The sequence below is a fragment of the Myxine glutinosa genome, chromosome 1 (assembly GCF_964187855.1).
Source record: "Myxine glutinosa chromosome 1, kmMyxGlut1.1, whole genome shotgun sequence".
Classification (NCBI taxonomy): domain Eukaryota; kingdom Metazoa; phylum Chordata; class Myxini; order Myxiniformes; family Myxinidae; genus Myxine; species Myxine glutinosa.
In genome coordinates, this window is record NC_136261.1 from 191,283,120 (window position 1) to 191,298,431 (window position 15,312).

The 15,312-nt window shown below is 40.3% G+C and overlaps 1 protein-coding gene across 2 annotated transcripts in view; it reads right to left on the bottom strand.

Annotated features, from left to right (window-relative positions):
* The window catches only part of LOC137432347 (receptor-type tyrosine-protein phosphatase-like N), a 237,834-nt gene that overhangs the window by 82,337 nt on the left and 140,185 nt on the right, over nt 1-15,312 (bottom strand). For both annotated transcript variants that reach the window (XM_078781553.1, XM_078781543.1), the window contains exons 8-9: nt 9,540-9,619; nt 4,094-4,158 (exon numbers count right to left, since the gene is read on the bottom strand). In XM_078781553.1, the coding sequence (XP_078637679.1) occupies nt 4,094-4,158; nt 9,540-9,619 (145 nt within the window). The remainder of the gene's footprint in view (nt 1-4,093; nt 4,159-9,539; nt 9,620-15,312) is intronic.

Sequence of the window (15,312 nt, forward strand, 5' to 3'; positions counted from 1 at the left end):
TAAATTTGCTTTGCATTAATGACATCATATGCTTTCAATAATCTATGAATTCCTGGCTGAACCTGAATGAAGGACACTCACACAAAACCCGAGGAGATTAATTGAGACTCAAAATGGCCAGTCATTTGCAATGGTCTGATGTTCATACCGGAATATGAGCTGATGTTCATGCCAGAATATGAGCTGATGTTCATAACGGAATATGATCTGATGTTAATGCTGGAATATAAGCTGATGTTCGTGCCAGAATATGAGCTGATTTTCATACCGGAATATGAGCTGATGTTAATGCTGGAATATAAGCTGATGTTCGTGCCAGAATATGAGCCGATGTTCATAACGGAATATGAGCTGATGTTAATGCTGGAATATAAGCTGATGTTCATGCCAGAATATGAGCTGATGTTCATACCGGAATATGATCTGATGTTAATGCTGGAATATAAGCTGATGTTCGTGGCAGAATATGAGCTGATGTTCATACCGGAATATGATCTGATGTTAATGCTGGAATATAAGCTGATGTTCGTGCCAGAATATGAGCTGATGTTAATGCTGGAATATAAGCTGATGTTCGTGCCAGAATATGGTCTGATGTTCATACCGGAATATAAGTTTATGTTCTTGCCAGAATACAAGCTGATGTTCATGCTAGAATATAAGCTGTTTGTGCAGGTATTTGAGCTGATGTCCATGCCAGAATATGAGCTGATGTTCATACCGGAATATAAGTTTATGTTCTTGCCAGAATACAAGCTGATGTTCATACCAGAATATGGTCTGATGTTCATACCGGAATATAAGTTTATGTTCTTGCCAGAATACAAGCTGATGTTCATGCTAGAATATGAGCTGTTTGTGCAGGTATTTGAGCTGATGTTCATGCCAGAATATGAGCTGATGTTCATACCGGAATATGAGCTGATGGTCAAACCGGAATACGAGCTTTGTGCAGGTATTTGAGCTGATATTCATGCCAGAATATGAGCTGATGTTCATACTAGAATAAGAGCTGATGTTCATACCGGAATATGAGCTGATGTTCATGCTGGAATATGAGCTGATGTTTATGCTGCAATATGAGCTGATGTTCATGCTGGATTATGAGCTGATGTTCATTCTGGATTATGAGCTGATGTTCATGCCAGAATTCATGCTTGAATTGAATTCATGCCAGAAGCTCATGCCAGTTCATGAGCTGATGTTCTTGCCAGAATACAAGCTGATGTTCATGCTGGAATATGAGCTGTTTGTGCAGGTATTTGAGCTGATATTCATGCCGGAATATGAGCTGATGTTCATACCGGAATATGAGCTGATGTTCTTGCCGGAATACAAGCTGATGTTCATGCTGGAATACGAGCTGTTTGTGCGGGTATTTGAGCTGATATTCATGCCGGAATATGAGCTAATGTTCGTGCCGGAATACAAGCTGATGTTCATGCAGGTATATGGTCTGATGTTCATACCGGAATATGAGCTGATGTTCGTGCCGGAATACAAGCTGATATTCATGCCGGAATATGAGCTAATGTTCGTGCCGGAATACAAGCTGATGTTCATGCTGGAATATGAGCTGATGTTCATGCCGGAATATGAGCTAATGTTCATACCGGAATATGAGCTGATGTTCATGCCGGAATATGAGTTGATGTTTGTGTGTGAATTTGAGATGTTCATTCTTGAATTTGAGCTGATGTTCAAGCATTAATTTGAGCTGATGTTCTTGTGGGAAAGAAAAAAAACATTTATGATCATTTTATCAGTGAGCGCTCCGTCCCTGTTTCACACTCGTCAACAACGCCACATCATGTCCAGGATCACAATACTGAAGGTGCTTCGTGTAACAATGAATACCCTTCGTAAGATATGAATTAAAGACCGAGAATCCTGTAATCAATAAAGGTGGTCCAGGTTAAGCCCCGAAAGGGTGGATAACCCACGTTTGATCTTCAACGATCGGTATAACTGCATTCCCAGGTGCAACATCTAACCCCTGCCAACCTCACCATGGTGTGATCAAAAGACAACAGTGACTGTAGTGAGATCAAAACAAGAATTTACACTACCAAAGTAATTGGACAGTTTATAATAATTTGATCGTTTACATGGTTTCTACATCGCATTTACTTAACGTTTCAAGTTATTAAAAGGTCAGGCTCCGGGTCCAAATAACTGTTCTAAAGCCATCATGTGATGAGATGCAGCTCCTAGGGATGGAATCACCGAATAATTGCCAGGGTTGTCCAGATTTGATGTGCTGACGAATCAAACGGTATAAATGCTGGCAGCGGAGTAAGTTAGCAACTTGAGTTAACCTGATTTTAAATTGATTGGTTGAGCAATCGTTCAAATCAATTAAACTAATAATAGTAACTTGAAAAGCAGCCTTGGTGGTTTAATGGCTAGAAAATCCATCCTGAGACTAAGACGTTGGTGTTTCGAACCCTGACCGAGTTATACCAAATATATATTTTTAAAATGGTATGTGCTGCTTCCTTGCTTAATACTCAGCATTTATAAAGAAAGGAGCACGGACAATCAACCATACATCAGTAATAATAGTGCAGGCTTAGATGGGCCAAATGACATCCTCCTATGTCGAAGTTCCTTGTAAGGGAACTCCTATTATTATTATTGTTGGTTCACGAGTTATCAAACAGAGTGACCACTATATTCGTCATGGGTGTGTGTCTGTCTGTCTGTCTGTCTGTCCGCAGCATAACTACCCGATGGTATCATCCGATCTTGATGAAACTTGGGTGGGAGGTTGATATCATGATCTAGTTGTGTCCTGCCTAGAGTGGGCGTATTGCGCCCATTGTGGGCGGAGCGATGCCCGAAAAATATGTCTTTTTAGGGGGTAATCAAGTTGAAGCTACATCTTCTCCGAGGGGTTTGGTGGAATCTGACAGGGGTTTCGGTATTTGGTTAGGCCAATGTCATGTGTCTAGCCCCACGGAGCTCGATTTTTCATTTTCGCCCCAAGGTCAAGGTCACAAGGTCACGAAATTTAGAAAAGTCGATTTTTGATGGTTTTATTACATTGTTCGCTTCCTGATAGGGTGAAATGTCGTACATGATCTTATATTATCACATACATCATGAAATACAAGTTTTCCAACAAATTTCAGAATCTTCGACATTTGACCTTTGAGGGTCACAAAGGTCAAGGTTTCAAAGTTGTCAGAATCGAACCGAATTTTCGGTATTGTGTAGCTAACTAACCTCATAACTGATTATACATTATTTTCTATCTCATGTCAAGGTCGGTAACCTTCATTTTAACATTTCGGGGCCTGGCCTGTCCGGGCCTGTTTCGGTTATAGTCCGTCCTTTGTCATTGGATACCGCTCGCTCGTGAACCATCGTCGTCTCCTGACTTGTTGGTTCACGAGTTATCAAGTGACCACTATATTCGTCATGTGTGTGCGTCTGTCTGTGTGTCTGTCTGTGCGCAGCATAACTACCCGATGATATCATCCGATCTTGATGAAACTTGGGTGGGAGGTCGATATCATGATCTAGTTGTGTCCTGCCTAGAGTGGGTGTATTGTGCCCATTGTGGGCGGAGCCACGCCCGAAAAAGATGTCTTTTTAGGGGGTAATCGAGTTCAAGCTACATCTTCTCCGAGGGGTTTGGTGGAATCTGACAGAGGTTTCGATATTTGGGTAGGCCAATGTCATGTGTCTAGCCCCACGGAGCTCGATATTTCATTTTTCATTTTATTTTATCTTTTCCATTTTTTTTTTCCATTTCATTTTTCACCGAAGTTTCGGTATTGTGTAGCTAACTAACCTCATAACTGATTATACATTATTTTCGATCTCATTTCAAGGCCAACAACCTTCGTTTTGACATTTCCGGGCCTGGCCTGTCCGGGCCTGTTTCGGTTATAGTCCGTCCTTTGTCATTGAATACCGCTCGCTCGTGAACCATCGTCGTCTCCTACTTGTTATTATTATTATTATTAAAAGCTGGGAAGTTACAATTAAAGAGCTAGAAAGGTGTGGGGCAACAGTAGAATAATAAATAGAAAAATTATGAACATATCCAGAAACGGAAAATAGAAGAATAGATTGGAAGACTGACCTGTCCAATGCCAACTTGGAGTATTCGGATTCCAGTGATCCGGTGGAGTGATGTCCGCCAGAGCACTGAAAGTATCGGTACATTCATGAATCCTCACAGGAAACGTTGTTTATACAGGAATGCTTACAAGGCCATGTCTTAAAGACAAAAGTTATTTTTAAAAATAAAAAATCCAAGCTAAATCTACTTTCAATGAACATACTGCCTCCTGTGCAAGAAAAATGATGTGTGAGCTTCCGAATTCAGCAGTTACTTTATACTTTGTAGGAAGTTTCATACCTCTAGTGTTATACAGAGAGCATTTTATCTCCCTTACAAAGATTTATATGGTGTTTGATGAAAATTTCAATTTATTTATTTCGCATCTCATGAGAAATCCTAGAATATTTAGGTGCATTCAAAAAGGGTTCTCTTTTCAAAACGTTTCAGAGCCCAATAACAAAAGACCTCTCTTTCAATGGGATCAAGAAACTCACCCACCACTGAGAAAGTGTGTGACTGGTTGGAAAACTATGTCAATAAAGAAAATGGACCACACTCTTGAAAGAGGGGTCTGTGCTGCCTAAAACTGTTTTTTGGGCAAAGATTATGCTGGGTGGTTTGTCATTGCTTTCCAAGCAGTTATTCAGGGTCCCGGATTTCCTGGATTTCCAATTTGTCATTAGTTCAGGGTCCAAGAGTTAAATTGCCTACTTTTCGAGAGAGACGCGCCATGGGATATTTTAACGTCCATCGATAAACAGTGCTGGAAGACGGGTCTCCTAGCTTGACATCCTTCCAATGGACGACACAAATTGATGCCTCATCCTGCATGTGGAATATCGGGATGGAAGTTTATAGCCGAGTTGAAATTCAAACCCAGACTAGACAGATAAGAGGTGAGTTTTCACATTCCTTTGACCTATCCTGCCAGGACTGGAAGCCTGGTCCGAAAAAGGAATAACATCGGTGCCGAGTTTCGCTGGTGCAGAAATATCACTTCTCGGTTGGGAGAAACACATTTTTGACCGCTCCAGTGTCCTCCTTATCTCCATCGCCATTCATGTGATGTTCACAATGCAATATCTACAGCTCCGCAAGGCATCTCAGATAATAGAGAGAAATTGCTTCATGAAAAAGTTGAAAAAAGAGATGTTCTTCTGTTATCAGATTTCAACTCACCACACTGGGTATTAAAATCATTTGCCTATCGTTGCCAATTATGGTGTTATCGATGCTGATATTCCAGGGGATTTGCAAAATAAATATTTGTGCAAAAATCCTTACCCTGGTGAATGTTCACGATAGGATGTCCCTGAAAGTAACGATTGAAGAGTGAATTACAGTTTCACACAAACGGTGTTTAAAGATGGACAAACGTTTATTGAGATGTCAAGATTTTTCTTAATTTTACGAACTGCCTTGAGCTTTCAGAGTGGTCCTCCTCTACCGGGGCTCCAAAGCAACGGCATTGAATTAAATTTTGTTCTCTGCTTGCATCCTCCGCTTTGTTTGCTTTCCACATTACAAGGGCGGGTGGTGAGGTTTGCGATGAGGATTAGTAAGGAAGCCAAAATTGCTGTTTGCCAAAAACGGCTTTGCATGCTTTTGGTGGTGGAGGTTATGTATTCACCTCTGTTTGTTTGTTTGTGAGGTGGATATCTCAGAAGGTTACGGACGGATTCAGACGAAATTTGGTGGACAGGTAGGGTGTGCGACGAGGACGAATTGATTGGATTTTGGGGAAGATCTGAATATGGATTCGGTTACGAGAATTATTTTATTTTTAAGTGATTCTTCACCATTGAGAGATCGGGGAAAAAATGATGTAGAGCACGATATCGCAAAACGTTGTGGACGAATTATGACAAAACTTGGTGGATGAATTTGGTAGGCGACAAGGACAAGCCGATTCGATTTTGTTTCAGGTCCGGATCCAGATCCGGCCTATCAGTGGGATACAAAATATAAACTGTTCAACCTGGCGGAGGTTTGCGCTCTACCGAGTGCCTTTTACAGTTTTATAGAGAAATCATCTTCAAGGTCATATAAATTCTACATTTCATCAATAATAAGCCAACATTAATCTTATTGCTTTGAGATTAATGCAGAACTGAAATTAAATAAAACTTGAGATGAGTACAGGGATCGGGCGTGCAAGTAAATTGTTAGCATATGATAATGCGTTTATTTGCCTGTTGTAGTTTTTTTTTTTTAAGGGATGGCGGGAAACTTTAGAGGAGCGAATGGTCGGCTCTAATCTATCCGGGTCTGGTTCAAATCCTGAATCAGGACCCGTCTATGGGTTCAAATCCCGATGCAGCTATAAACTGTCATCCTTATACGGCTTAGACAGGTTTCACAAGCAGGGTGAATCATCAATGTGTGTGCCGTTAAACTTGGCATCCTGTCCGCTGGCATTAGTTGGTGGACGTTAAAGATCCCACGGTGTTCTTCATGAAGAGTTGGCGAGTTATTGCTGGCACCATGAACAAATCATAAATTCCAGCCCTGACTGATTGCTGGGAAAGCGATGGCGAACAATGCACCATAACCCTCGACGGGGAACTGCTAAAGCAGAATCGATGTTCTGTCAAGAATATGGCGCATTTAACTGATCGAGTAACCATCGATTTTGATTCAGGTCCGAATCCAGATTCGGCCTATCAGTGGGATAGAAACCATCAACTGTTCAGCCTGGCAGAGGTATGCACTCTATCGAGTGCCGTTCTAGTTGAAAGATGCATTATCAGTCTTTTGGGTGTATATGCCAGTTCAGTTTATCTGCAATTGGAGATTTATAATGAAATGTCATTTTTGCCCAGGCCTTCTATGATAGTTTTGTGCCAGCATGTGTTTGTGATGTTCTTTTTTGCCTCCACCATGGAAGGTGGGCAGAGGTTATGTTTTGACTGCTGTCTGTCTGTTTGTTTGTTTATGAACACGATATCTCAAAAAGGTATGAACGGCTTCGGACGAAACTTGGTGGATGAGTCGGTTCGGTGACAAATAAATGAATGAATGATCGTTTTAAGGCCATTTTCCCCACTAGAAAGGTGGGGGTTAGCCTTGCGGGCCCCATGACAATCATGGTTCCCTTTTGAGGCAATGTTTTTATGGCCGGATGCCCTTCCTGACGCCAACCCTTGGTCATGCTCTTACGATGCGCAGGGATACGGTGTACCTATTCTAAATCGGGGTACACACCGTGGTCGTTCATCCTAGCAAGCTGGTACTCAATTTGCCGACCTCGGAAGGATGACAGGCTGAGTCAACCCCCCCCCCCTGGCGTTAATTCAGCGATCGATCGGGATTCGAACCCAGGATCCTAGGATCCAAAGCCGGCACCCTAACCGCTAAGCCAACACCAGGCTAACAACACAAGAACAAACCGGTGACAAATCGGTGACAAGAACAAACCAATTAGATTTTGGTTCAGGTCCGAATCCGGTCTATCAGTGGATACAAAACCTAAACTGTCGGATAAACTGGTGGAGGTATGCACTATACTTAGTGCCGTTCGAGTTTGTCTTGTCTCACCATGGGATTTTGGATCAACTGTGGCCTTAATACCACTGTATGAGTATAGTGAGTACGCAACAAGGAATACGGTTTGTCAGCTGTTGGATACAAATCTCCCCCTCATTTTGGATAATGCATACACCTTTTATGCCATTGATGGCATGGTGTGGAATGATGGATGTACTCGGGTCATCCAACTGGATAACCTGAGCAGGCATCCTTGCACTCCACCATTGTGACTACGTATGCAGCATGATTTGGGGCTCAGCAATCAATGTGACAACTCACAATCTTTCCCAATTGTTCCTTTCACGGAGGTACCTCTCATAAAAAATGCCACTGCACTTGGGGCGACATTTGAAAAAAAAAACTGGACATTTCGTCGATTATGAATGCCACATGTAGCTGAGCTAATTACAGTGTGAATCTGGATTAAAAGGGAATGCGAGAATGTCGAGCTATTTGCCAAAAAGGAATGAATGTGTCATCGTGTTGAGCACAAAGGAACTTGTGGCCACAAATGGCAAGAAGAAACCACATACCACATGTTACAATCAAACCAAAGGAGGAGTTGATACCACAGATAAATTAACAGATTCTAACCTACAAATGACAGACAGAATGATATTGCCAGTTGCATCGAATGCACATCGTCTTTTCTGCAGATTGTGCTCAGACCATCATTCCGGAGAGTCGTACAACAGGCATTTGCTTTGGATGGACCTTGTGAATGAAGTGGTAGTACCACACATGATATGCAGAGCTCGAATCCCAAAACTTCACAACAATGTATTGAATATTGGTTTGGCATTGGATATCCGGAAGGACATTGTTCTCAACAACACCCTAAGAGTGGAGCACCGAAGAGAAAGACATGCTCGATATGCCCACCCAGAAACGACAGAGGATGTGCAGTAATCTGTAGCAAGCATGAAAGTAAAGTTTGCAAGGAATATAAAAGTAGCGATGCGGTGTTCAAAAAGTGTAAAGTGTAGGCGTCAAATAGTTAATGAAATTGACTTTTCTGTGTGACATGGTCAAATGTAAGTATGATTTGATTTTCAATTTTTTTTATTTGATGAATTGTATGCTTTTCAATTTTCTGTTATAACATGCCCTCAAAAATAATTTAAATAATGAAGAATGGCAATTTATTTATTTATTTAGTTTTTTTTGTAAATCCTAAAAAATGTAAAAATACTACACATAGGGATTGACTGCTCAATGTGTCAGGAATACAATGTTTAACAAAGCAAGGGATAACAAAGTAACTATTGTGTGTCAGAGCCATAAGAACCCAGTTTTTGGAAAATTTGGACACGTTACTAAACTGTGGCTGTGATGTATTTCTTGTTAAAATTATTTATTGGGATACATTGTGGCTGAAAAAATAAAAATTCGTAAAGGATCCAATTTGTACTGTATTGGCTGACAAATTTGTGTTGGTTGAATCATTGATGACGTGAAAAATAAAACTCATAGTAAATGTCATATTTGTATTAAAGCCTTATTTGAATTTTTTTTAAATTCTCAGGAAGATCCAGGAAGGAGGGAAAATACGACTCAGGCAAATTTTTGCACCCTTAGCACCGAGTACTAAATTACAAAATTAATAATTTTCTTGAAGACACAATCTTATTTATAAATGATCATGACAACTGTTGAGCATCTGTTTCAATTTCCACTTAAGAAAATAGTTTCCATTAATGTTTTCCTTGGTTTTCCAATTAAAGCACTTTATCCCATGGTAAAATAACAAAAACATTGGAAAATGGGCTCCGTTAACTGGACTCTCGCAGTAATCGATTACGATAGTTGTGGTTGTGGTTCGAATTCAATCAAATGCTGTTTCATTGCTGCCAATCTTTAGGATTAGATTGGACAATGATCATTTTTCTTACACACGAGGCAAGGTGTTCATGCGCAGGGGAGGGGCAGGTTGTACCTGCGCGATCAGCTATGTCGGCGAGTGAGAGATTGAGAGGGTTCTGCTGTATCCTGAAGGTGATGACAGATTCCGTGACACTTTGTGGGAGGGTGTGGGAGGAAGGAAAAAGGTAAAAGTAGAACATGGTCAAGGGTAGCCTAGAAGAGAGATGCCTGTGACTGGAAAAGCTGGCTGTCCATTGACATCTATAACCTACTGCCTTTTCCCAACATTTTCAGCTTCACAACAAGAATGAGTGAATCAGAGTGCACTGGATTATTAGTGCAAACAAAATGGGTACCTCTGCACACTCTGCAGCATCTGACTTACTCAACTTGGTTGTCCTTTATGTACTTTCTCATGCTTTTCTACCTGACATTCTGATTCTGTCGAAAACTAAATGTGGATTATTTTTTCTAAATTTGATCGACAAGAAGAAGCTAACATACAACAAACATCACTGCTGCTTAATTTAATGGCCCCAATTATTCCCACCTTATTGTGGGGTCAGCCAGGCAAAGTTTTTGGCATATGTCTTTCACAAACCAGCTGGTCAGGCCTGACATTCGGCTCAAGTATAAAGTAAATGAAATATGGCTCGAGTATAACCTAAAGGTGGCAGGAATTTGTAATTCCTTTTTTTTTTTTTTGGAGCCAAATTTGGAATTTCTCATTTTCGTTAAGGTTCCAGATATATTGTAGTTTGCGTGTGTTTTGTAAAGGACACTGTAGCATTTTCAACATCCATCAATTGATGTTAGTGGACGTGACATATCGCTTAATGTTCATCCGAGGAAGGGCTGTGATGCAATGCCGTGCCTGCAAATCACTGATCCGACAGTTTGTCGTCAGGCTGAGAATGGAACCTCGGCTTGGAAGCTGAAAGGTAAGTGTACTACCTCTGTGCCATCCCTTCAGACTTAGATATACAACAAACAACTGCAACATAAATACATGAATTCGCAATCCCAAAAAAATTATGAAATACATTCCCCAAATCTCCATGTGAAAAGAGTATGAAACAAGGAACTTAGACACTGAAATGTACAGCAGAGTTTAGGAAACTCAGACAACCTGCACACCCATGACATGACAATACAAGGAACTGTGTGTCTCTGACAGTGTTTGCAGGAAACTAAAATGACTTTGGAGACATGACAAGGAATTTTCTTTTTAGTGAGACAAGTTGACATGACACAAATTGCAAACCACCACTCTGACATCCCTCCATCCCCTACTCATCCCCCTTGCCCCCCCACCCCCCCCCCCCAACTCAATAGAATAACAAACAGACCTCACCCTAAGAAAGGCCTCATCTCCAGGCTGCCAACATCCCCTTCTATATCAATATCCCATGGTTTGATCTCAATATCTATCTCTCTATTCCTTAACATTAACACCTCATATTACCATGATTATTACTACTTTTGTGAATGAATTTACAAATATAATGCTTGCATAAAATATGACGGGTATATTTTTTGATCAAGTGTAGCCACAATAGATTATACAATACTAATTTTGATGACGATTCTGTATCCTCCATCCCTTATCAAAATAAATTACACAACAGGAGATGTCCGGCACCCATCACGTGTGATGCGGGTTCCAGCAGTTCCTCTCATCTTTCCTTTTTCTTTAGTCTGGGAAAGCTAAATCCAAAGATAGGTTTCCCGGAGAAGATCCGTTGTGTTTAACTGTTTTTTTTCATCCCTGTGTTGCTGGGGTTGTTTTTTCGTACAAAATTAGTGTCAAACCAAACCATGCCTAATACATTGCACTGAATTGTCAAATTTGCTTACGTGTTAAAGTCTGGCCTATTTGCCTCGGGCTCGGCTCGTCAGCATGTTGCTTTTGACCCTGTTGTTTTCGCTTCTTTTCTCCCAAATATTATCATTTCTGATCCCTCAACTTGATCCTTTTCCCCTCCTCACTTCAAAAAATATCAACAACAAAATGTCTTCTTCACTCAAAAAACAAAAACAAAATAAACAAAAAGAGCAATCAGAGATGGCAGTCCCTCACCAGGACATGTTTTTAGTGTTTTTAAAGGATTTTGTGTTACAACAAATATGGCGGCCGAACCACGTGACCGATGACATCATCATTATTGTTTTTCTCCACCAATTTATCCCTGGATGATACTCAAGAAATTTCATCTTTAACGGATGAAGTTTTGTACTTGTCGAATTATGACATCATAATGGAGCCACCGATGACATCATCATTATCCTGCGGTCGCAAAGCAAAAAGCGGGGTTAAGCATTCAGTTGAGTATGTGCCGTGTGTCGTACGTGCGTGTCTGCATTTTAAAAATTCATCTTCTCGGCAACCGTTGGTCCGATTGACACGAAATTTTACCATAGAAGTGCTTCCGCCTGTAGAATATTCTTTATTCATAATTATGACGTCATGGGTCACGTGGTACGGACGCCATCTTGGAAAAACGTTACACCTCTACATCTCCCAAACCACTCAATGTAAAAAATTGAAACATGGCTCATTGGCAAGTACTCACCATGGGGAATAAGATATGTTGATGGTGATGTCATAGGTGCCTTAATTATCACATCATAATTCGACAAGTACAACGCTTGATCTGATCAGTATGAATAAAACAAAAATTCCTCTGTAACTGTTAGTCCGATGGACACAAAATTTTCAGAATATGTGCGACTCCTGCGGTAGAATATTTGAATGATAATTATGACGTCATAGGTCACGTGGTACAGACGCCATCTTGGAAAAAATAGAAAAAAGTTTCACCTCTATATCTCCGAAACTGCTCGATGGAAAACAATGAAGCATGGCTCATTGTAAAGAACTCCATATGGGGAATAGGTGTTGTTAACGATGACGTCATTCATACCATAATTATGATGTCATAATTCGACAGGGACTACGCTTCGTCTGATCAGTTTGAAATGTATTGAGCGTGATCTATGCAACAATTATTTTAGAGAATATAAATTTATGATGTCATCGCTCACGTGGTCTGGCAGTCATATTGGATTAAAGAAAAAAAAGTTCAAAAACAGAAGAGATGGTTTGCAACAAGTTGACTGCGCAGGGTAAGTATTCTATGAATACTATCTAGTTAACATATGTTATTCCCCATGGAGAGTTCTTTAAACAATGAAGCATGTCTCAATTGTTTCTATGCAGTGCTTTCGGAGATATAGAGGTGCAAAGTTTTTCGGTTTTTCCAAGATGGTGCCTGTACCATGTCACCTATGACGTCATAACTATCATTAAAACATTCTACCAGAGGAAATGCACCTATGGTGAAAAATTCTTGTCAATCGGATCAACGGTTGCAGAGAAAATCATATTTATTCTGTGCAGAAAAACAGACAAACTAAAACAAACAAACAAACCGACAAACAAACAAACAAATTAGATGGTATTCATATAATACTTACCCTGCACAGTCAACTTGGTGTGAGCCAACTCTTCTATTTTTGAACGTTTCTTTTTTTTTGATCCAATATGGCTGCCAGACCACGTGAGTGATGACATCATAAATTTATATTCTCTAAATATTTGTTGCATAGATCATGCTCAATTCATTTCAAACTGATCAGACTAAGCGTTGTCCCTGTCGAATTATGACGTCGTAATTATGGCACAAATGACGTCATCATTAACAACACCTATTCCCCATATGGAGTTATTTACAATGAGCCACGTTTCAATTTTTTAAAATGCTGACACGGCACATACTTTACTTTACTGAAATGCATACACAAATGTTATAGTTACGTCAAAAATCTTCGGAATTTCGCCAAATCTGTTTTGGTCGTGTGTTAATATACCTCAGCGATTGACAAATCTCAAATCAGAATTTTATTTGAGGTCAAAATGACCCCGTGAGGTCGCTTCGTACTTTACCTGCTCGTCATTTGCAGTGTGATAATTAATTCCATGCCCACTCTAGACGACTCTTCTTCTTCATGCAATAACAACTTCTAGGTTCCAGAGCGTACATCCAATCATCTTGAAATTTTGGACACATGTTACACTTCATTACCTCTTCTGTAATATCAAGTTTCACATCGATCAATGAAGCGGTTCAAGAGTTATAGTTTTTTAAAAATATTTTCGTTTAATTCTTTATATCTGCCAAACCACGTGACCTATCGCAAATTCCAAAAGGTCATTTTAGTAGACTATGTTGAACAAATCTGTGAAGGTTCCCCTCGATAGGATCACAAATGAGGGAGGAGCTTGGTTTTAAAAGTTTATGCTTAAAAATGTCATAACTCCGAAACCATGTGATGCATTATGTCATTCTCACTGACTTTTTTTGTTTGTCATGGGTATGCGATTCTGCCTGCAAAGTTTGGCCTCGATCTGTTCAGTCGTTTAGGAGAAAATTTGATTTTAGTGTTTTTTCACTCAAAACAATATGACGTCCGAACTACGTGACCTACGACGTCATCATAATTTTATTGCTGCATCAATTTATACCGAGAAGATGCTCAAGAAATTTCATCCTGATCGGATAAAGTTTTTTACTTGTCAAATTATGACGTCATAACGGCGGCACCTATGATGTCATCATTCACATAAGTTATTCCGCATGGAGAGTTTTTTGCAATGAGACCTGTCTCAATTATTTCTGTGCAGCGGTTTTTGAGATATGGAGGTGCAAAGTTTTTTGGTTTTTCCAAGATGGCGCCAGTACCACGTGACCTGTGACGTCATAATGTTCACTAAAATATTCTACAGGAGGAGGCCCACCTATGGTGAAAATTTCATGTTAATCAGACTAACGTTTGCCGAGAAAATGAATTTTAAAAATGCAGACATGCACGTACGTACGTATGGCGTCCGAACCAAACGGACAAACAAACAAAATGTACGTACGTACGACGTACGGACGGACCCGAATGCTTAACCCTGCCTTTCGCTTCGCGAGCGCAGGGTAACAAACGGACTCAAATGCAATACGCTCTCCTCTGGCGAGGGTAATAAAGACAAACTCAATGTGCCATGCACTGTTCTTCCTTAATTCTCTATCCATTCTCTTTATTCAATATCCCCAAACTGAACCTTCATTGAATGTTATGTTTCGTTCTTTAAAAGTTCTTAATAACATTGAAAAATAGAATGGTACTCAGTGGAGTGCATACCTCGCCAGCTGAATAGTTTACGTTTTGTGTCTGCATCTGGACATGAATCAAAATCTAATCGGCTTGTTCTTGTCACCTAACCAACTCAACCACCAAGTTTTGTCATAAACCATTCATAACTTTTTGAAATATCGTGCTATATGTCGTTTTTGGCCGTGTCTCTCAATGGTGAAGAATCACTTGAAAAATTAAAAATTTCTCTTATCGAGATCCGCATTTGGATCTTCACCAAAGTCGAATCAATTTGGCCTTGTCATACAGTCAACATGTCCACCAAGTTTTGTCCGAATAACCACTCACCGCAACTCTCAATTCCTCATATATGTGGTGATTTAAATTGGCACTATGCCAATTGGCTGGGTGTTGGTACCTCTCTGACCAGCCATGTCACTTCAGCAAAGGACATTTGTGACTTCACCTGACTGACTCAATCTGTGAACTTTCCGATTTGGATTTCTGTTAATCGCAAATCTTCCCTTCTGGATTTGGTTATGACCAACTTCCCGTTAACGGCTCATGCTCTTCCTCTGCTCCAATTGGTTCATCTGACCATGTGTTTGTGAAGGACAACATCTCTCTAGCTATTCTCAGAAAACAGCCTCTGTTCCAGGGTCTGGTAGTTCACTCAGGCAAACTGGCAGAGACTGCAAGCAACC